This window comes from Octodon degus, unplaced genomic scaffold, assembly GCF_000260255.1.
Source record: "Octodon degus isolate 3935 unplaced genomic scaffold, OctDeg1.0 scaffold00250, whole genome shotgun sequence".
In the NCBI taxonomy this organism is placed as follows: Eukaryota; Metazoa; Chordata; class Mammalia; order Rodentia; family Octodontidae; genus Octodon; species Octodon degus.
Genome location: NW_004524826.1, coordinates 1360677 through 1383690, shown reverse-complemented (window position 1 = coordinate 1383690; position 23014 = coordinate 1360677). Strand labels below are relative to the sequence as shown.

General features: G+C 48.0%; 1 protein-coding gene across 1 annotated transcript in view; it reads left to right on the top strand.

Annotated features, from left to right (window-relative positions):
- Adcy10 (adenylate cyclase 10) overlaps positions 1-23014 on the top strand; it is a 68491-nt gene that overhangs the window by 32261 nt on the left and 13216 nt on the right. Inside the window, exons 16-27 of the mRNA XM_023706313.1 lie at positions 548-740; positions 1619-1705; positions 5022-5296; positions 6853-6993; positions 11555-11676; positions 13725-14000; positions 14105-14404; positions 16739-16808; positions 17032-17263; positions 20299-20406; positions 21022-21197; positions 22541-22697. Coding sequence (XP_023562081.1) covers positions 548-740; positions 1619-1705; positions 5022-5296; positions 6853-6993; positions 11555-11676; positions 13725-14000; positions 14105-14404; positions 16739-16808; positions 17032-17263; positions 20299-20406; positions 21022-21197; positions 22541-22697 — 2137 coding nt within the window. The remainder of the gene's footprint in view (positions 1-547; positions 741-1618; positions 1706-5021; positions 5297-6852; positions 6994-11554; positions 11677-13724; positions 14001-14104; positions 14405-16738; positions 16809-17031; positions 17264-20298; positions 20407-21021; positions 21198-22540; positions 22698-23014) is intronic.

The window sequence follows — 23014 nt, the reverse complement described above, 5'->3', positions numbered from 1 at the left end:
TTTCTCTCTCTCTCTCTCTCTCTCTCTCTCTCTCTCTCTCTCTCTCAGTGCTCAGAATTAAATCCCATGCACTGATTCCCTAAGCTCCTTCCCCATCCCAAAGATCCGCATCTAACTAGAACATTGAGGGGTTTTGTTTGCAGACAGTGTCAGCCTCTCAGCCTCTCCATGGCTGGCTTTGATTTCACTAAATCACTGGGCCGATCTCAAACATGCAATCTTCCTGCCTCAGCCTCCTGCATGCTGAGACTACAGGCGAGCACCCAGCTTATCCCTGAGGTGCTTCCTTGGGAAGGTGACTGCTCCTGAGGCGGTGGCAGCAGGTGCAGGCAGTGGCCTGAGTGGTGGCAGCCTGGAGGAACTTGAGGGGGTGGGGCAGAGCCAGATGAATGAGGGAGGCTCACAGAAGCAGCGATGAAGAACAGCTTCCCAGCAACTTGGAGATCTGTCAGCTGAATAGAGGACTCAGATATTCCTTCGAGCTTTCCTATGCAACAAAGAATCCCATTCAAAACTCTTTCCTGATTCCGTAATTTCTCATGAACAGGACTGTTGCTATTGCCCTGACGAAGGTGAGCTTCCATCAGAATTTCTATACCATCCAGATATTCATGGCCAACGTGCTGGGTCTGGATAACTGCAAACATTACAAGGAACGACAGACCAAGCTTCAAAACACAGTCAGGAAACTGATGGACGAGAAGTTCTTCTGCCTCCTTAACGACATTTTCCACGTCCAGGTAAGCTGCCCTGGGCTAGAGCCACGAGGCTCCTTCCTGCTTTGCGCCCGGCCTCCCTTTGGCCTTTGTCTTCCTTCTGTCACCTGCAGCACCCAGTGGGGGAGGGGATGTCCCCCATCTTCCTTTGTCCATGCACACAGTCTTGTTTTGCAGGGCTGAGGAGAGAACCTAGCTCCTCACGCACGCTAAGCTCGTGTTCTATCACTGCAGAACATCTCCAGGTGCTGTACTCAGCTCTCTGTCTCTCTCTCTCTCTCGGTCTCTATCTCTCTCTGTCTCTCCCCCTGACTGTTCCTTGCAGTACGTGGGACTGAACCCAAATCTTTTGCGCTGGCTGAATTCCGCAGCACACTTGCCCTGTCATTTTTTTCTTTTGAGATGGGGTCTTGCTAAGTCTCTAAGTTGCCTAACTTGCTCAGTCTTGGCTAGAACTTGTGAACTTCCTGCTCACTCTCCTAGAGTGCTGGGATTCCAAGCATGTGCCAGCACACCTGGCTTTTTCTTTTCTTTTTTTTTTTTGAGACAAAGTCTCACTAAACTCAGGCTATCCTGAAACTCATACCTGCCTCAGCTTTCTGAGGGCTGCAATAACAAACGTGAGCCACTATACCTAGCTAGTATCCACATTCTTGAGACATAGTGGAGGTATCTAGAAATACCCTATTAAGAAAATCCAAATGGCCATCTGCTGATTTATATTTTTCTCACCTTTCCATCAGAGCTATACTATCCTAGCAAGCCTGGGAAGGACATTATGGATTATCTAACATTTGAGGACTTTAAGGCACAAAATGATTAAATGATTGGCTCTGAGTCACAAAACTAGTATTCCCTTTGCTATTTCCCTATACTCAATGTTCCTATAATTCTTCACATAGTTTCCCACTACCCGGGAGATTTCCAGAATGAGCAGCTTGAAAAAGCAAAAGCAAGTGGAAAAACTGTTTATGAAGATCTTAGAGAAGGTAAGCGCCCTGGGTTCCCAGCTGTGGGTAGAGGAAGCTGGGTAAAGGATTGCAAAGCCACCGGCCTGAGGGCTCAGTCCTGGGTGAGACCCCTCGAAAGTGTGTCCTCTTCACTCCCTGCTGCTGAGACGCAGTATCTGACACCAACAATTTAAAGAAGAGGTTGCTTGGCTCATGGTCCTGGGAGGTTCAGGCCATAGCCAGCTGGCTCCAAGGCTTCAGAAAACTCAAGGCAGAGAGCATGGCAGAGAAAAGCTGCTTGGTTCATGGCAGCCAGGAAACCAAGCAAGAGAACAAAGCTGGAGAGGACGGGGTCAGGCGGCAGACACAGCAGCTGAGAGCACATCTCCACGAGCCACCCAGGCACGGCCAGGAGTGCGCTCTGCCGATCAGCTAGGTACCCATCAGCCAAGAAAGGTGACAGATGAGGGCTAATAGTCACATATGTGAGCATGTACTCCAGCATCCCCCATTCTCTTTCTGCTTCCTTCCAAACCCTGAGCTAATAATATGTTCAGAATTTAGATATGCTTGGAAGGAGTCCCTACAGTGACTCCTGGGTCTCGCGCCTCTCTAGCCCTGCACCAGATGGTCTGCATCAGATCTAAGACACCCAAGTAGTTATGGGGCTGCAGGTGTGGCTCCGTGATTGGGGCCCTGGGCTCAATTCCTAGCACTGCAAGCACAAATAAACAAAACAAAAGAACGCTTACTATACAGGGAGACTCTGGCTTTGTGAGCCTGCTTTCTCACCTCTGCGCCCTGCATCTGCTCAGTTACCAAGTGCTATGCCTCTGACCTCAGATAGTCTCTGGCCTCCATGTGTCTTCTGTCATGACCACCATGGTCAAGGTTCTTATCTCTTCCTGGACTATTTGCACAGATTTCCAATTAATCCCTGTTCTCTCCCACTGGAGCTTTGCAAAGCTCTGAAATCATTCTTCATACATAGCACAACCTGCTGCAATTCCTCTTCAGGAGGTGGTGGTCTCTGGGAGTCAGTGAGCCTCCTGCTTATCTTTGTCCCACTATGGATGAACCCAGGACCTGGTGTACAATGAGTGATCAGTGTAAGTTGGTAATACTGTATTAACAATCCAACCTGCTTCTCCCTTTGGATACATAAATGTCAGGCTTTGCAGTGGGCAGTATACATGTCTTTGCAGCAGAGTAGTTGCTTAGCATGCATGAGACCCTGGCTCTAATTCCCAACACAATCAGTCAACCAATCAGTCAGTCAGACCTTGGGCTGCTGCATCACCACGACACCCAGAAGCTTCTTTCAAAATAGAGATGAGTCCCACACCTAGAAGTTAAAAAACTAGGGACCACTGAGTTGTTTGCTTTTGACAAGTTCTCAGTGGGCTCTGGGGCATAGCCCTTTGTGGCAACCACAGCTAAGGCTGTGTTTGACCATGTGCTGTGTCTGCAGCCTTTGGCTGCTAGCTGCCTGTGTGACCCTGGGTGGGTATTGAGCTTCACTGGGTTTTGGTTTCCTCAGCAAACAGACCGAATGCTACTATACCCAGGGATGCCTTAAATGAGGGGAGCAAAGTTCCAAGCACTGCGTGAGGCATAGGACGCACAGTGTTAATGTTAGCCTTTATTCACTTTAGCAAGAGCCCCATTCTATCTCATGATGATTCTAATTACCATCCTCCTCCTCAGCATTAGTGTATGCATGCTTCTGCACGTGTGTGTGTGTGTGTGTGTGTGTGTGTGTGTGTGGTGCTGGGGACTGAACCAAGGGCCTCAAGAATGCAAGTGCTGTACCATGGAGCTGCATCGCAGCCCAACCTTCATTCTTTGTGTTCACCTTTGCACTGAGCTATCTTCCCAGCCTCGGTTTCTTTTTGTTTTTGTTTTTTTGTTTGATTTTGGTTTTGGTTTTTACTTTGCATTCTGAGACAGGGTCTTGCTAAGTCACTCCCTTGCCCAGGCTGGGATAGGGTTCATGGTCCCCTGCCTCAGCCTCCCAGAGTGCTGGGATTATAGGCATGCACTGCCGTGTCTGGTACCGGAGGTTGGAGTACCTTGTACGATGGCCTTATGAAATTTCCAAGTTTGAAATAGGCTGTGATGTTTCTGTTGGTACAAACAGAGGGAAAGATTGGCTATTCCAGATGGAGTCAAACAGGCCGGAGCAGGGAGAAGGGGGGAAGCTCCTTCCCAGGCTGTGAGTCTCCCGTGGGGAAGGCAGAGCCGACCCTAAGAGTGGCCCTAATGGAGGTATAAGCCCACATTTTATTTAAGACCATAACCTCAGTGTCTAGAACTGTGTCTCACCCTTTACAGATGTGCAATAAATGCTTCATGAGTGAATGAATAATTGAGACTAGTAAAGGAAGGGCCGTCGGTGACTGAGAAAGCACACACAATCTGTTGGAGGCATAAGGGAGCCCACAGCTGTGTTCCATAAGCACAGCAGGCCCAGGGCTGGTTCAGGGCCTTCCACACCGGGGCAGGTGCACAGCCTGTAGGTGTCCAGGAAGTGGGAGCTGAGTCCGTGTCAAATAGACCTGCCTGCAACTTCTTTATCCATAGAGTAAAATGACTTGTAGCTGATGTGTCAGGGTTGTTTTTTTTTTTTTTTTTTTTTTTTTTTTAATGGAATGAGCACTTTTTCTTGGCTTTTGTGGGTTTACCTACAACCCTTCTTATCTTCAGAGTAAAACTGAAACGATCCTCAGGGCATCATTTAAAAAATTATTGAGTCCGGGCAGGGTGGCACACGCCTAGAATCCCAGCACTAGGGAGGCACAAATCAGGAGGATCACCATGAGTCTGAGCTGTGTAGTGAGACCCTGCACACACACACACAAATTACTTATTGCTGTGCATGGTGGCACATACCTGTAATCCCAGCACCTGGGAGCCTGAAGTCAGATTACTGCTGAGAGTTTAAGGCCAACCTGGGCTACATAGTGAGTTCAAGACCAGCCTGAACTACATAGTGAGACCCTGTCTCAAAAAAAAATTATTTATGTATTTATGCACTTACTTTTTTTTTTTTTTTTGGTGCTGGAGCGCCAACCCAGGGGCTTGTGCATGCTCAGCTCATGTTGTACCATTTGAGCTACATCTTCAGTATTTTTGTTTCCCTTCCTTCCCCCTTCCTTTCTTAAAACTTTATTGTGACACAAAGGTTTGTTCACATAAAAGTACTCCAGCTAGCTGTCTGAGTGACTAAGGATCCCAGAGAACACAATCTCGGAGAGGAATAGCTTGGACAGGGTAGACACACATGCCTGTGGTACCCGGGCATCCAACCCCGTTGGCCTCAGCGTGTCTCTCTCCGTGTCCCTGCCTCACACAGACAGTGCGAAGCGAAAGGGTTATTCTAATCATCGACGAGGCCCAGTTTGTGGACAAGACCTCCTGGCTGTTCATGGAGAAGCTGATCCAGACGGTGCCTGTCTACATCATCATGGCCCTGTCAACCGGCATCGAAGAGCTCTGTGCCTCCGCCACCAACATCATGAAGAACAGGAACACCACCTATGTCACACTCGGTGCGGTTCAGTCCAAGGACATCCGTAACAAGACCTGCTATGACCTCAACGTAAGCAGCATCTCAAGAGAGTTGGACATGTGAGTAGCCCCGTGGCTTTTCTCTCAAGGACTGTGTTTCTATGGGACTGTCTTGCTTCTGGAAGAAAGATGGCTGGGACAAGGGCTCATTTAAAATAATTCTAAGCATGACCCTGACTCTGTGTGTGTGTGTGTGTGTGTGTGTGTGTGTGTGTGTGTACGTGCATGCACATGCACATGTGTGAACATGTACGGGCAGCTACCAACTCGAGGGACCTATCTCAAAGATACACTGACAGAAGTAACACAAAATTTTATTGGGTATTATTTGTTTTAAAAGGCTGAGCTGAGTGTGGTAGTACATGCCTGTAATCCCAGCACTGAGGAGGCTGAGACAGGAAGATCACAAGTTTAAATTAAGGCCGGCCCACATTACATAGCAAGGCCCTGCCTCCAAAAGCATAAGTTAATTAATTAAAGAATTAATTCTTTTACATCAAGAAATAAACGACTGGAAATAATCCAGTTGTCCATTTTGCAGATGATTTTGATAAACTAAGAGGCATTCACCCAGTGGAGCATTAGATGAGAGTAGAAAGAGAAGAAAGATTTATTGATGAGAAGGATCCACTGTTGAGTGTCATGACCTGGTCTCTGTGCATGACACACTGCCCTGTACCTAAGAAAAGGGTTAAATACATCTGTGTGTAGATGTACATGCATTTGTTTTTTAAAATAAAACATAAGAATGATAAACTAAGAACGAATTAAAAGCATTACCTGTAGGGTGAGGAAGAGAAACAAGGTTGAAGATATACCTTATTTATGTAGTCTTAACTTAAATTTGGAAAGATATAAATGTTTATAGAATTGAAAAGGTAAAATAAAGCCAAATGTAGTGGCATATGCGTGTCATCTCAGCATTCAGGAGACTGAGGCAGGAGGGTCACTATGAGTATGAGGCCAGCCTGGGCTACATTGTGAGACCTTGTCTCAAAAAAAGGAGAGAGAGAGAGAGAGAGAGAGAGAGAGAGAGAGAGAGAGAGAGAGGTGGATGTGGTGGTGCACACCTGTAATCCAGTTACTCAGGAGGATTGCAAGTTTGAGGCCAGCATGAACAAGTTAGAGAGACCCTGTTTCAAAATAAAATAAAAAGGGCCAGGGATGTAGAGCAATTGCTAGAATGTGTAAAGCCCTGGGTTTGATCTCCAGTTAAAAAAAAAGAAATAAAATCCCTAAAACTGAAAAACAAACTGAAAAAACTAGCAATAAGAAGAGATTATTTTCAAAAGATTTAAGGGTCAACTACTTTTCCTTCTCAAAAGCTGTTCCTGCCAGTTGTGGTGGCACAGGACTATAATCTTAACATTCAGGAGGCTGAGGCAGGAGGATTAAGTGTGCCAGGAAAGCCTAGGCTACATAGCAAGTACAATACCTAGACTACATGGGGAGATAGCTCAGGGGCAGAAACATCTGCCTGGCAAACTCAAGGTCCTGAGTTTGATCTCCAGTACTGAAAAAAGAAAAAAAAAAAAAAAAGTAGACTACACAGGTCTCAAGAAGAAGAAAAGAAAGAAGTACAAGATGTTCTTTATGGTAAAGAGGTTGTCTCGTAGGTACCTGGTGGAGGGGAGCTGTGGGATTCCATTTTACTGTGAAGAATTGGTTGCCAACCTTGACCACCACAAGGTGCTCCACTTCCGGCAGATGGATTCTGAGGAGAAGAGTAATGTGACCTGGAACAACATGTTCCGTAAGTCTCACCCGACGCTTTGTCTCTCTCATCATGGGACCCAAGGCCTTCTGTGGAGGAGGTAGCCTGGGGTCTCTCCCACCGACTGCTTCCTGTAGGGTCAGGTGGCAAAGGGAGGCAAGAAACACCCAACCTGGGGTGAACAAAAGAGAAAAAAGAGCACACACAAAAGCACACTCTGGGCCGGGAGACAGGGTAGCTACTGTGAGGAGGCACAGCAGGCTCCTCAGGGGTCTGTGTCCTTATATGCTGTCCACATTTCGTGGGAATCGACGAGAAGGTCTACACATGGGGTCCTGGGAATTATGTGGCGCTGTCCTGGGATCTTGTCATTGACAGGTCCCACTTATTTTCCCAACTGGCTTTGCCATGCCCTGCCTCCCAGCTCAGAAGGACAATGTGTATGTCACCTAGGGAGAAAAACGAGACCATATTTTCCAGAAGTAAAATGACTAGCCCAAACATTCTGGAAGGCTGAGGCAGGAAGTTTCCAAATCTGAGCCCAGCTTGTGTAACTTAATTGACTGAGTGAGCCCCGTATCTCAAAATAAAAAATTAAAATAAAGGGCTGGGGACATGGCTTAGTGTGGAGACCCTGGGTACAATCCACAGTGAGGCAACAAAGCAGAACAATATAAAAACCTGGCCTAAAATGAATGGCCAACCAGGTCCTGTATGGAGGACTCACGGGAAGGCGATGTGTGAGGGGCTCTGTGGCAGATGTTTCTGAATGCAGGGAAGAAGATGAAGAGAGGGCAGGAGGTTGGAGCAATTAGGCCAGCTGAAGTGGGGGATTATAAACTTATAAGCAAATAAACTTTATTTGTTTATTTGTTTATAAACTTTATTTGTTTATTTATAAACAAATAAACTTCTTTGTTTGACACCTTGGCATTTCAAGGGTTGGCAGAACCTCAGGTCCACCACTGGGATAGATGACACAAAAAGAAAACCAGGAACGTCTCTTCCATGCTGTTCCCTGGGCCCCAAGGGTCCGAGCTGACCTGCCTTCTCTCTACCTTCAGTATCTTCGCTTTTTATAGTGCTGGGGTTTATTCTTGAGGCCTTCACACTGAGCTACATCCCCAGCCTTTTCTTTATTTTTTATTTTGAGACAGGGTCGCAGTGAGTCACTGAATTTCCCAAGCTGAACTCAAACTCTCCATCCTTCTGCCTCAGCCTCACAGAGTGCTGTGGTTACAGGCGTGAGGCACTGCATCAGCTGTGTCTTGCGTTTGTTTCAGGCATGTGATGTCCCAGGCAGGGGGAAGCTCGCCTCCTCGCTCTTCCTGGACATGGAGTCTCTTCGTTACTTGGGATTCACATAAGCCAGGGTGCCTTAACCACTGGGAGCACAACACACATTAATATCACTAAATCTGAGGGTCAACATTGAAGTGGGAAGAGATAGACAGTAACTGAGCTGCAGAGCAGACTAAAGCTGCTTGTGGCGCTGGTGGGTAGAAAATCACCATTTGCAGGTGACAAGGGAGATTTCATGAAGGCTGCTTCTCGCTTCCTGAACTGCCTTGTGCCCAGACAGTCCGTGTCTCTCCACAAGCTAAGCCGCAGGCTGGGGCGGCATCTGCTGCTGCCTGTCAGCCTGCATGCGACAACAAGCCTAGAGGGCCAGGCGGTCACCGAGGGAGACATGACAGAGGGATGTCTGAGAGAAGAGTGTGGTGAAAGTAAACTTTTGAGTGTTTGTTGTTTGTTTATTTGTTCAAAGAAAAGGAGACATAAGTTTACTTTTATGGAGAGAAATGTTTTTCTTTCTGGATAATTAGAATTCAAAAAAAACAAAAACCAGTTAGAAAAGGCTTTTCCTGACCAAAGTAGTTTTAAGGATGGGAATGGATCATTAAATAGATAAAGACTGCTATGATGATAGTGTTCAGATGAAATAATCCCATTATTATATTAGCTAATTAATTAAGAGAGGGAAATATGCAAATATAAATGCTGCAGAATAATACTGTTCCTATGTTTTATACATTAATTTGTTTACTCACTCAACAAACATTTATTCTGTGCATGTTACGAGTACTTTTAAATACAATCAAGTGTCCCCCTACTTAAACTCTTCAGTGAGCGCTGCTCCTGCAGGTGAAGCTTGTGGACACCAGCCTGTGAAGATGGGACCTGATGCCACAGGCAGCCCCCGCATCCATGGAATTTTGAGGATTAAGCTTCAGTGTGTGCCTTGGAGGGACAAACCCAGACCACAGCAGTTGGTCTGAAGACAACTGGCGGGACCCCTCGTGCCTCCTTTCCGGAATGCTGTGCTCGGGCCCTGTCCCCCATGGGAACACACCGCTGCGTCAGCCGCACCTTCCCCTTTACGGGTTCTGGGGCTTCTAAGGCATCTCTTCGTCCTTCAAGGAGCGATCAAGCACATCCCCGTCCTCCCGAGGAGCCTCAGAACCCTCCAGGTGGTTCTCGGTTCCTGCGACTGTTGAGCTAGGAGCCCTTCTTCTTGCTTCACGGCCAAATACTCAAACATCTGTCCTCAGGGCTCTGAGCACCCAGAGGGCTGGCAGCTGTGTGGTGTGTGGTGACAGCCTTCACCAGGTGTGAGGCAAGCTGCCTGGCACGTAGCGTCGGTGCCCTCGTGGGACCCTAGGGCACTGCCCAGTCATCCTGCTCTTTGCATGACTTATCTCTCCAGGAGATGAGAAACTCGGCTACTTTGATACTTCTACCCCTCCCCCATAGCATGGCTGCCAAATATCACATGAGTGACGAAAGGGACAAATAAATAATACCTCTTGGAGTGCTAGCACACCATATTACTGGGCATGTTCACTTTTCAAACCTCACCTTTTTGGTTTTTATTTTGAGGCAGTCTCACTGTGTAGTCTAGGTTGGCCTTGAGCTTGTGGCAATCTTCCTGCCTATGCACCACCATGCCCAGCTCAAAGGTCACCATAGCAAATCTGTCTCTGGGCATAGCCATGTGCTACTTGGAGCTCAGACACCCACACAATGTGTTTGTCGTAGGCATGTGACCAGACACCAATTTTTGAAGCCCAGATGACTCCTTTTTCTCTCTCAGAATTGTGAAGCCAATAACAAGGCTGAGCACTGATTGAGTGGCCAGGAGTTATTCTCAACCAAAAAGACAAATATGCTTATCAGTTCATTTCATCGGGGCTGAGAGGTCATAAATATGAGGATTAAAAAATGAGGGGACCTGGGGTGATGCATGCTTATAATCCTAGCTATTCCAGAGGTGGAGGGCAGAGGATTGCAAGTTAAAAAAAAAAAAAATTGGCAGGAGGTGCTTGAGATAGGGTCTCACTAAGTAGTTGAAGCTGGCCTCAAACTCACTATATAGCACAGGCTGGCCTCAAACTTCTGGTGATCTTTCTGCCTCAGCATCCAAAATGCTGGGATTGCAGTCATGCTCCACCATGCCCAGTGTCAAAATTAAAATTTTTAAAAAAGGGCTGGGAGTGTAGGTCAATGGGGGGATACTTGCCTGGTTTGTCTGAGAGCCTATGGGTTCAATTCTCAGTAATATAAAAATAGAAGGGGACTGATAGGGTAATAAAGAGGAAGCACATTCCTGTCTTTTCCTGGAAAGGAATGGAGGTTTTCAGAAATCCTGGTAGCACCTCATTTTGGTGATTTGATGGTGGTTTCTGGTTATTGTCATCAAAGCTATCCACTGTCACAGCACTGGGGCCCGCTGGGAGTCATCATTTAGCATCCAGATGTAACCATAATAAAGTTAGAGTCTTCTTTGTGGCCACTCTAGCAGCACCTCAGTTCCAACCAGGCATGGCCAGCCCCTCTGAAGGCAGACCTCTGGCCTTTAGACATCCAGTTCTCGAACATAAGCAAGGTTAGGGTGGGAGAGACAACCCTGAGTCATCTATGAGGTGCAGTACTCTCCTGACATCCAATCAAGTTCCATTCCAGGAGGACATTCCTAAGTCTGACAAAATAGATCATACGCACCTTCGATATAAACATAAAAAAAAAAAACTACACCTCCACATCACTGCTGCATTTTCCTCTTGCTTCCCAACCTCCTGGGCCCTGAACACTGTACCACGGTACACTATCGCATTGCACAGTGAGCTCCCAGCCACACAACTCTGACAGTCCAGCAGACACATGAGCTACTTCCACAACTTGTTCCCATCTGTAATGTGAGGTCCCCTCCAATCTGTGAAAGTTTGTAAGTTGAGGACTAGCTGTACATGACCAGGGCAACAGAGTGACAAGTCTTCATCCAAGTGTGAGTTACTGAACGTTATGAGATACAGCCTAAGTGGACCAAAAATTTAATTTTTGCCCAGCAGTATGCACTCTGAAAGACACCAATAGTACCGACTCTTGTTTTGGGGTGGGGGCTGGGGAAAGACAAGCATTTTTCAGTACATTTGATTTTCATCAGTTTTACTTAAAACAAGGTATTCTGGAATATTTGGTGAGCCAACACACCTCTGGTCACTTTCTCACAACAGACTCACTTTGATGTTTATTAGAAAATCAGGCTTTTAAAGACAAACATGATAACTTGTAATCTTTCTTGCCTTTGATCTCCACACAGGGAGTTTTATTAAGCCAACAGAAGAATTAAAAATATTTTTTAATGCACAGGAGGGAAATGATGTAGTCTGCAACCTTGCTAGCGGGGTCAGACTGAAGAATTTATCACTCCCAACGTCATTAAAAGGTAAAGAAAATCTGAAAAGTTTGACCTGGTGTATTGATTTTTCTTCTTGGATCCACTTTGCTTTCTCTAGCGTGGCTCACCAAAGGAGAAAGGTCGAGTCACGGGCTCTCTGGTGCTGCTGCCCCAGGTACTAGGAGGGTGTCACCCGAGGCGGGTTCTCCTCATCCTAATTAGGGTCCTCTCTCCCCTGTACCTGTTCTGGGGTCCAATTTGAACCAAAGTTTATTCTGTCGGTAAAAGAATGAGGTGTAGCACATTTCTGATGAAACAGGAACCAAGATGCGGGTGCAGGGGAAACCATACAAATGAAATACAGTACCAAGACATTTTCTGCCATCTACTCTTATAAGAAAGAAATTATAAACCAGAGATGGATTATCATACTTGGAGAGAAAAATGATTTTAAGCCTCTCTAGTGTGCTTCCAGCCTCAACCCACGCCGGCCAGAAGTAACTTTAAACATTTATAGCAGTGGCCAGGGACCAGCTGATGGCTGTGCAGCTTGAAATGAGTGTTGCTGCCTTTTTATCCACTGCCCTCCGCAGTTGGGATGTGCACAAGCTTAGCTTCTACTGTGCTCTTTGGACTTGTGAAGTTGATTTTTTGTTTGTTTGTTTGTTTGTTTGTTTGTTTGTCTGTAGCAAAAGGACATCGTTGTCAGGACATCTGGGAAGCCACTGGAACTCTGATGCTGAAACTTTCTTGTTTTTGTTTTTAGCATCCTGGGGACTGAACCCAAGGTCTCCATGCTGGGCTACATAGACACCCAGCTCTTCTTTATTTTTTATTTTGAGACAGGGTCTCATGGTGTCATTAGGATACCCAATCAGAGCTTGAACTTGTGATCCTCCTGCCTCAGCCTCCCAGAGTGCAAGCATTACAGGTGTGCACCACCAAATCAGGCTTGATATTGAAACTGATGAGGTATCGGGAAGGTGGTCATGAATTCTGTGGCACTTGCTTATTCAATTGAGAAATAATTATGTCATGGCATTGAATGGATCCTTGAGGCAGATAGAGAAGAACCTCAGTACTGAGGATTGCTGGGAAAAGCCAAGCCAGTGAAGAAGCTAGAGAGGCCCAGCTGCAGGATCAGAAAGGAACAGGGGTAGCAGATGGGGGCCGGTGTAGCTGTGCACACTGGTAATCCCAGAATTTAGTGGCTGAGACAAGGCAGTCACCTCGATTTCAAGACCAGCCTGGCTTACGTAGTGAGATCCTCTCTCAAACCAAACCAACACACAAAAAATAGGATAGCAGACAATTTAGATATAGAATCAAAGCCCAAAACTTCTGGTGTTTAGAAGGAACTTGGGTCGTGGACGCTGTAGGTATCAGCTGGCTCATCTGCCGATGGGCTCAGCGCTGAGTGTGCTGTGAGGAAGTGGGGCCTGGTGGGAGGGGGTCACTGGGGGTGTGGCCCGAACGGTGACTTCCTGCGCCGTGCTCCTCTGCACTGTTGGCTTCCTGAAGGCTCTGGGTGGAGCAGCACTCCTGGGTGGAGCAGCTCTCCACTACCACACTGTTTGCCATGCCACTTCCGCCCTGGAGCCAGAGGACCATGGACCAAGCCCTCTGAGACCATGAAACAAAACAGACCCCTTCTCCTTGAGGTTGTGGGTATCGGCTATTATGTCTCATCTGTGGGAAGATGACTAAGACAGTGGGCCTGACATGGCCTTTCCTCTCCTCCCATATCCTTGTCACATTCTGCCTCTGTGTGTGTGTGTGTGTGTGTGTGTGTGTGTGTGTGTGTGTGTGTCTGGGAAACAAACCCAGGGCTTTCACAATGATGTACATTCCCAGTCCTTTTTAATTTTAAGACGGGGTCTTAGAGGCATGTGGCTCATGGCCAGCCCCTTGTCACACTTTAACACGAAATCTCAGTGCCTTTTAAACCAATCTCACCCCTGTCCTGTGTATTTCCAGACCATGGCCTATGCATCTGCTGTAGTCCTGGCATGAGCAATGTCTGTGAGGGAGGCCCACGGAGGGTTTGGTTGTGGTGAGCACCCATAACTGGGTCGCTGCGTGTGGTCCCCCCACAGAGGTCTCCCTGATCCAGCTGGACAGCATGAGTCTCTCGCACCAGATGCTGGTGCGGTGCGCGGCCATCACGGGCCTCACCTGCACCACGGATCTGCTGTTCGAGATCCTGCCTTGCTGGGACATGAAGATGATCATCGAGGCCCTGACCACACTGGTGGAAGAGAACATCTTTGACTGCTTCCTGACTGGCAAGGACCTCCGCCTGGCCCAGCAGCAGGACGCCTCCTTCGAGGTGCATCACCGCTCCTCTTCCCTGCAGGCCAATGAAGGGACGGGTGAGTAGCTCCCAGAGGTGAGCCCAGGCGCTGTGGGGTGTGAGGCAGCCCGAGCTTACCAGGTGCCCACTGCCTGGCTGCCCAGCTCTATCTGTTCCCTCCAGAGGACAAGGACAAAGACAAAGACGAAGAGTTCCAGGAGCTGCGCAACGAGGTGTTGCAGTGCCACATCATCCGATTCTGTAGGCCCATGATGCAGAAAATCGCCTACGAACTATGGCTCAAGGATGAGAAGAAAGCCATGCACTTGAAATGCGCCCACTTCCTGGAGGAAAGCGCCCACAGATGCGACCGCTGCAGGGGCACTGACTTCGTTCCCTACCACCACTTCGCGGTGGATGTTTGGCTCAACAAACTAGACATGAGCACCATGAAGAAGCTGGCTAAATCCCACAGTCCTCAATGTAAACTCTGGCTTCCTAAGGAACCATGACTTTTCCCAGGGGCTCAGAGCCTAGGAGTGGGTCTGGACCCCAAGGGCCCGGGCACAAAGCATCCCAGACATAGGCATCACAGGCCCCAGGGGCAAGGAGGGCCTGGCAGGTGCCTGCCAGTCAGTATGGATCCAGTCTCACTGTGATGCTGGAGGGAGGGAGGGCTTGAAGGGCAAGGGGCTCTGGCTGAGGGGAGTGGGGCCAGGCAAGGCCACAGAGCACAGGCTCACAGCAGGGGATGGGACCCTGGGGACTGGAAAGGGGAGCAATGTCCGGCTTAGAGGAACAGGAAAGTTCTGGCATTGGGGGTTGATGGTAAAATGGGTCCCAGGGCAAAAAGCATATATGTGGGAGAGAATTAGCCAGGGCTGGGAGAGCCTTGCTTTATTTGGGGAAATGTAGTAAGCTGGAACCTGTGAGACAGGCCAGTCTCAGCAGCTGACCTTGGGCAGGCTGGCGGGAGTCATGAAAGTTATTTTTGGGTCTTGCCACAGGCCTTGGCAGCCTAGCTCAGGGCACACAGGACAAGATGCCTCTGAGTGCAGGGTCCTACAGTTGTCCCGAGTGGAATTTTCCATTTGTTCAAGGCTGTCCACTGGACAAACCTGAAGTAAAGGTTTAAATAAGCAAGTAAAAGAGGCCAAGTGTGGTGGTGCATGCCTGTAATCCCAGCACTGGGAGTGCTGAGTCAGGAGGACCACTGTGAGTCCAAGGTCAGCCTAGCCTCCATCATGTGACCTGTCACACACACACACACACACACACACACACACACACACACTCTAAAAGCTAAAAGCTTTATCATAAAATACTAATTGCATGATCAACTGCCTTACTTCACCTTTAGCAGTTCTCAGAGGCAAACATTTTTAATTAGGTGATCTCTAGGCATTACTTCCATGTACTAACCGGCATGTAAGTACTGCTTTGTTTCAGATTCTCTTTTTTTTTTTGGCTGTATTGGGTCTCCTGTATGCTAGGCAACAGCTCTGCAATGGACCTACATTCTTAGACACTCCCTCCCTGTTTTTAAACATACTTTCCATGTTGCCCAGGCTGGCCTTGAACCTGTGATCCTTCTGCTTCAGCCTCCCAAAGAGCTGGGATTAACAACATGTAAAAATCAAATTTTTCCACTGTCTGTTTCCCTCTTGCTGTGTAGATGAGGACATCACTCTGTGATGCCATTCCTTAGTGCTTCTCCCTCTATCTATGTATTCTTCTTCATGTCTTCTCTCATTGTTGAGACAAAATACCCAACACCTAGAATTAAGGAATGAAAGGTTTATTTAGCTCACAGTTAGTGGAGGTTTCAGTTCACACTCAGCTGGCTCCAAGGCAGAGTGGCTCATGGTACAGCACAGCCGTTGCTGGCGGCCGCAAAGAGCAAAAGAGCAAGGGGAGAAGCAGCAGCTGTGGCAGCTAGCTAGCCTCTCTCCCCTCCTCAAATTGTAATGCAGATTGCTTGCTCCAGAGTAGGTGCAGCCCTCACACCTGCAATCCCAGCACTGGATCAAGAATCAACCACCAACTCCAGAAGCTGCCCCCTGATTGCGTGAGGCTTTTGGGGCACAACCAGACACAAACCATAACACCCCTCGTGCTTCCTTGAGACAGGGTCTCACTATCCTTCCAGGCTGACGTTGAACTCCTTGGGTTATGGGAGAGCCTCCTGCTTCAGGTTTTTGAGCATCTAGGCCTACAGAAATGGGCTGGCATGCCCAGCTTCTCCCTATATTATTAGCAATGTCTTTACATTAGTAAGACTACATAAATTAACAGCAATTCTCCACTTTCTTTAGCTTTTGGGGGGTATTTCATTTAAATGTCTCTATTTTCCCACTAGAAACTGGTGTCACTTTCCTCAGGATTGCTAAATGCTGTTATAGTTACTGCAGCGTTAATGAGTGAGGAGAATGTTATCAACTCTGGCATTTTAGTGGCTTGTCACAAGGGAGTGACAGTTTATTTCCTGCTCCAGTGAAGATGCAGGGAAAGTGTGGACAGACAGTCTTTTGTAGGTAGCCAGGGACTTGGTTCCTCCAGCCTGTGGCTTTGCGACCCTGTAGATCCTCTGAATTAATTGCTTTCCTGTGGAAGAGGAAGGGGAGTGAGGACACAGAGCCATCTCAATTTAGAGGTGACATCTTGTGCCTCTATTCTGTAAGGTGGAAAGTGGAGACTGCCACTTTTGGTCGTTGGTAGGCAGGATAACCCCATACAGTAAAAAAGGAACAGGGACCCTCTCCCCCAGGGGGAATACCACCAGGACCTACATAACTCATTTGTTTATTTGTCCTCTAGCTAAAGAAGAGATCCCTGCTTCTAAGCCAGAACTCTGTGAGAAAGCTGAGCTGTTTCCTGCAGACCTCAAGTATGGGCACACGTGTGGGGGGACAGAGCGCGTGCAGCTGTCATGAGTCACTGCTCGGCCCTTTTGGGCTCTCAGCTGCAGTGGGGAAGTGCAGGGTGGGTTTGGGCAGTGGTGTCTACATTTGGCCTTACACTCCTGCTCTTATTAGTTTTGAAAGATGTTTTCATATGAGAAGCCATGCCACAGCTCTCATTTGTCTTTATTGGTCCCTGCATTTGCACAGCCCTGAGGAAATAAAGGACAAGATCTTGGAGTTCTTTGACAACATGATAACCAAAATGAATGAGGAGGCGGAGAGGCTGCTCCCCCAGAAGCCCTGCCAGTGTGAGGAGATCCTCACCATTGTCATCCTGCCTCTGGCCCAGCACTTCGTGGCTCTGAATGAAGACCACAGAGCCCTGTACTACTTCCTAGAGATCACATCAGCCTATCTCCTCCTGGGCGACAACTACATGGTGAGCTGTCCTTCCCCAGCCCTCTCCTGCCTAGGACCGTTTACGGACCACAGAACTGGAAGGCCAGTGCCGGGTGCCTTTTGATTACTTTGTGTTCCCAAGTCCTGCCAACACCCCCTTCCTTTAAAAACCACATTGCTGACCAGGTCTGGTGGTACATGCCAATAATCCCAGCACTCGGATGCCAAGGTGGAAGAATCACCCTGCGTTTGAGGCCAGCCTGAACTACATAGAAAGACAATGATGATACATTGTGCCAACCTAAGAAGTTTAAAGATTTAAGTAAGCCACTCAGCAGGGAGTCAGGGTCCTTAATGAGTAAAAGTCCTGAGCTTGTGGCTCAGGAGGGCTTGGAAATGGTGTGGGACAGACATAGCCAGTATATAGTAGAAGGAAGGGAAAGAGGCTTGCCCTTCCCGCCTTTTTGCTCCTGCTGCTTTTGCCGTCTTCTGCTGCTTTGAAGCCCTGCCCCTGTGCCACACCACTCTGCCTTGGAGCCAGCTGAGGATAGACTGAAACCTCCGCAGACTGTGAGCTAAATCTTTCCTTCCTTAATTTTGGGTGTTGGGTACTTTTGTCTCAGCAATGAGAGAAAAGTAACGAACACAGACCCCATCACAAAAATAAAGACATAATGGGGCTGGGGAAGTGGCTCAGTGCTAGGATTCTTGACTTGCATGTACAGGGCCCTGGGTTTGAGCCCCAGCACCACAAAAATCAATCCATCAGTCAATCAAAGAAAAGTACATTGCCCATACAGGAAAGGATAAACAGTGAGAAAAGAGTATCAGAACACATTGCAGCAAGCACCATATATCATTTAACAGACACCACCATTAGAGCTTTGCCACGAGCCATCCACCTGTACAGGAAGCGTCCTACCTCATTCTGAAAGTGTCACAGAGAGGACTCTGCAGCAGTGCTTCAGTGGCAGCACAGCCATCCTCACTGACATCCCAGGGGCTTTTGCCCTGTGGCCCCAAAATACCTTTGAGCATAAAATACCTGAAGATCTTCCAAGAGCTACACATCTGGCTTGATCAGGCACATTCCCCCAGGGGCTCACCCACTTTCATTGTCATGCAATTTGCTTCCTCTTGTGACAGTGTAAGGAAGGTCTCTCGGGGTCACATGCCCCTAAGCAGGGGAAGATTTCATACATTTAAAGGAATAAAAACAATAACTGTCAGCACTGAGCTGGCAGCACTGAGCTGAATGGGATAACGTCAGATGGACCTAGCCCTGGAGGTTCTAACCTACACCAGTGTCTCCCAGGAGACAGAGAAAGGGAAGGGTCAGGCCAGGGCTGAAATAAAGCATGTTTCACAAACGTACTTGACCTTAAATCACTTTTACAAAGTAGCACTAAATTCCAGGAAGTACTTGAGGAAACGCCTGCCTCTCCGAGTTCTCTTCTGCTAACTCTAGCCAGTGTCACACGCCAGCTGGCCATGTCTGTGCCTTGGCCACATCCCAGGAGTGGTGCCTGTGTTACAGCTGTCACTACACACAGCAGAATCATGTGCCTTTATACCTTCGATTTACATAAAATATAAAAATCATTCTCATGCAAAACTGTAATCCCAGCACATGGGAGACTGAGACAGGAAGATCATGAGTTCAAGGCCAACCTAGGCAGCTTAATGAGAGCCTGGCCTCCACCCCCACAAAAAAAAAAAAAAAAAAAAAAAAATTGCTGGTATGTAGCTCAGTGCAAAGGCCATGGGTTCAATTTCCCCATACCAAAAAAAAAAAAGTTTTAAAAACTTTTTAATATGTCACTCAGCCTTTGGCTTTTATTCTCCCAAATCTCTGTGTACATAATGCACATAGATACAGCCTAGTGATGGTGACATGGCCAATGAGGGTTAGGATAGAGAAATTGAGGTAGCCCTGGAAGCCAACTTTCTAAATCCTGTGCATACCCACTCCACCTCAGCCTACACAGCGCCGGCAACTTCAGGTGGACAGTAACTCAGAGCACAGCCCAGTGCCATATCCCACACCCCGTCACTTGTTCTTGTGCCCCACTAGTGGAAATCTGACTGGACTGGGTGAGGCCAGCACATTATGCCTTCCCTTCCTGTCTCCACCATGGCTACAGGAGACTAGGAGCTATGGCCTCACTTTAATTTTAACCAAGTCTCATCTTGCACTGTTGTTCACTGCCAAGATTCATCGGTCAATGGTTGAAGTGAAGAGAGCCACTGCGTAACTTAGCTCTTCATTGCAGGGATCAAATACTCAGCATGCACAACTAGAAAGAGGAAGGGTTTCTTTTTACTCATAGTTTCAGGGCATTCAGTCCTTGGTCAGCTGGCTCCAAGAAAGGGACATCAAGGTAGAAGCTCATAGTAGAAGAAAGCTGGAAAGCTGCTCAAGTGATGGCTGCCAGGAGGCAGAGCAAAGGAACAGTGCCAAAGAAGGGGACCAGGGGTCAAAAACAGTCCCAAGGTCATGTCCCCATGGCTCAGCCAGGCACACCCTGGAGTGTGCTCTGCTGATCCAATAGGCAGCTCCCAAGCCAGTCCAGGTGACAGTGCAGCTTAACTGTCAGTTTCTTGGAGTCTCACCTTCCTCTTCTGCCTCCCAAAGATGTCTCTGGAGAAGGAAGTGGGGGTGCCTCCTAACTCATCCCAAAGTGGAGGCCTGCTTCTCATGGATGTGGGGATGCTATCAGGGCAGTGGGTGCCTGTTGGAGATGCAAGGTTGGGGATGAAATTACTGAGAGGAGGAAGTTTCCCAGGGGAAATTCTGGGAAGGCAACTTCTGTGACAGTGCACAGAGAAGTGGGAATTGTAGACTCATCCTCTTGATGGTGTGATTCAGAAGATGGGGGTCACACACAGTCAGGAGCTGCCCCCCTCCTGCTCCTTCCTGGAGCTTGCAGGCCCTTTCTGATCAACAGAGCTGATAGATGGAGAGGTGGAACCTGAAGCTGGCTCCTGCTTCCCTTCCTTCAGTAGAGCCTGGGTCTGCTGCCCTCTGTAGCCTGGATCCCTGCCAACTCAACACTTCTCCTCTCCGGATTGCAGGCATATGTGCATTTGAATGAGGGACACAGGCTGTTAAAAATGCTGAAGAAGAAGAAATCTTGGAATGAGACTTTTGAGTTGGCTACTTTTTATACCCTCAAAGGTCAGGTAAGAAACCATGAAAGACATGACATGAATTAGCTGGCCACTTGGCAACTCAGTGAGACTGCACCTCCACCCCCACAAAAAGAATAAAAAGGACTGGGATGCACTTGATGCAAAGGCCCTGGGTTCAGTCAGTCCCCAGTACTGGAACAATAAAAAGGCACCAATGAGTCTGTTATTTGCCTTGGACTTGTCTCTAGAAGTTGCCCATATGCTTTCTATAGTTTTCTCCCGGCCCCCGCCATTCCTCCCCAAGACTCCAAGGACCCCAAGGTGCTGGACCCAAACCCCCTCACTGTTGCCTTCCAGCTCCTAGATCTTCCCTGTCCTCTGGCCTGACAGCTTCCTGACATACACTTGTCACAACCTCTAGAAACAAACACGAACAAGCCTACCTTTCCTTGGAGACAGGTGCCGCACACATGTGAAGCCTCAGCCTGGCCTTCCTTATGCAGCCCCCCCACACCTGTCGTGTCCAGCACAGAGGCTTCTCTTTCTGGGCCACAGATGAGCTTTTTGGACAAGAAACCTCACAGTCATGCTTGTTGGAATCTGCCAGCTGTGTCCAGATTTCTTATATTTGCTCTTTCTCTCTCTTCTTTTCCTTTCTCCCTGCAGGTGTGCTATAACATGGGCCAGATGGTGCTGGCCAAGAGGACTCTGAGGAAGGCACTGAGGTTTCTCAAGTGTGTCTTTCCTCGCAACTTACCCTCCATACTTGTCCATGATCACCTGGAGAAGAAGAAACACTCCCATTATTTGAATCAGCAGGTCCAAGCCAGCCAGCCACCAGGGTAAGAGAAGAAACTGGGGAGAGGGGAGGGTCTCACTCTCTTTGTGGTGCAAGCAGCCCCCAGAAACAAGGCCTTCTGGTAACTACACTTAACATCAGAATGTCTATGGTCCTGCCAGGCCTGGTGGCACTTGTCTCTAATCCTAGCACTTGCGAGGCTGAGGCAGGAGCGTTGTCATGCATGTGAGGCCAGCCTGGGCTACATAGTGAGTTCAAGGCCTGCTTGCACTACAAAGTGAGGCCCTGTCTCAAAAAGAAAGAGAAGAATGTCTGTAGTCCTCATAAATGATCTATACTGAAGAGATTTTATGCTATCCATATGTTCTTAGAGCCTTGCAAATTTCCCCTACAGAGCCACTGTGATTTTTGTCTACATGGAAAGTGCTTAGAATTCTTTAGCATTTCTGCTTTCTTCCCTTCTCATCTTGATTTGAAATCTGTCTTTTCTGATTCTTCTGGGTTTCTTTGGTTGAGTGCTTTCTAGTACTATGGAAGTTCTATCTGCTGCACATACCAAGAGGTTTTGCCACTTTGACAGTTGAGCACACAAGCACCCTTTGGAGAAGGCCCAGGCCCTTCCCTTCCACACCTCCTCCAGTGAAATCTCCCCATTTCCTTTGGGAAGAGGGGACTTGCCTCTGATGGAGCTGAGCAAAGCTGGATATGATGCACTGGGCTGGCTGGACTAGAGATGGATGGGGTTTAGGTCCTGCCACTACTGCCTTCTAACTGTGTGACCTGGACTTAGTCACTGAACCTGTCTGAGTTTCACCTTCCTCCTCTGTACAACGGGCTCACTATGGCTTCTTTCCCGATAGGATTGCCATCAGCCTCAACATGGTGCATGACAGAGGTGTGTTTTGACTGGGGAGATAGCTCAGTGGTCTAAGTGTCTACCTGGCAAACACAAGCACCCAAGCTCAATCCCTGGTACTGCATGCCATGCTGCCCCTGGAAACCTGGGCACGCTGAGCTATGTAGCAAGACCCTGTATCAACAAATTAAATAAAATATTTTTTAAACACTAGCTTCATTTAATTAGTGATTATCTAACCCAGGTGCTTTATCTGCATTATCTTAAACACCACTGGACTTTCATGGCTGCCATTCTCTACCGGAGGACATCTGCTTCCTAACTACAATCGCTCTTGTTTTTTTGTTTGTTTGTTTTGTTTTTGTTTTTTACAATCGCTCTTGTTAACCTGGGGCAGGCTCACACTCCAGGCAGGCCCGAGGCCCACCCAAGCCCCAGCCCAAGCTCCAGCCCAAGCCCACACCCTGCAGCCCTACCCCTGAGGCTGAGCCCACCCTTTCCCGGTGTTCCTTTTGTTCTTTCTCCAATAGAAAAGAGAGGCTGGCAGAACTTTACCAGCAGGTGGCGTGCTTCTCTTTGCTGTCGAAGATCTACAGCCTCAACGATCACTTTTACCACAAGTATTACGCCCACCCAACAGCCCTGATGCAAGTGAACACTGCCCTGGAGACACAAAATGATTTCGAGGTAGGGTGCTTCAGTAGCTGCTCTTTACGTTTCTGAATCTCGTTTGGAAAGAAAATCCTGGCGAAACCCAAATGGGATTCAAAGCCATGAGGATATGAAAAGAAAAAGAAGCGGACTAGAGCATTTTGCCAGCAGGCCTCAAATATTTCGGCCCCTAGCCAGGCACACTGGTGCTCGTCTGTAATTCCAGTACTCCAGAGTGTGAGACAGGGAGATTTCTATGTATGTGAGGTCAACCTGGACTACACAGTGAGACTTTGTCTCAAAAATCTAAAACAGGGCCGAACAAATAGCTCAGCAGATTAAAGCGCCTGCAA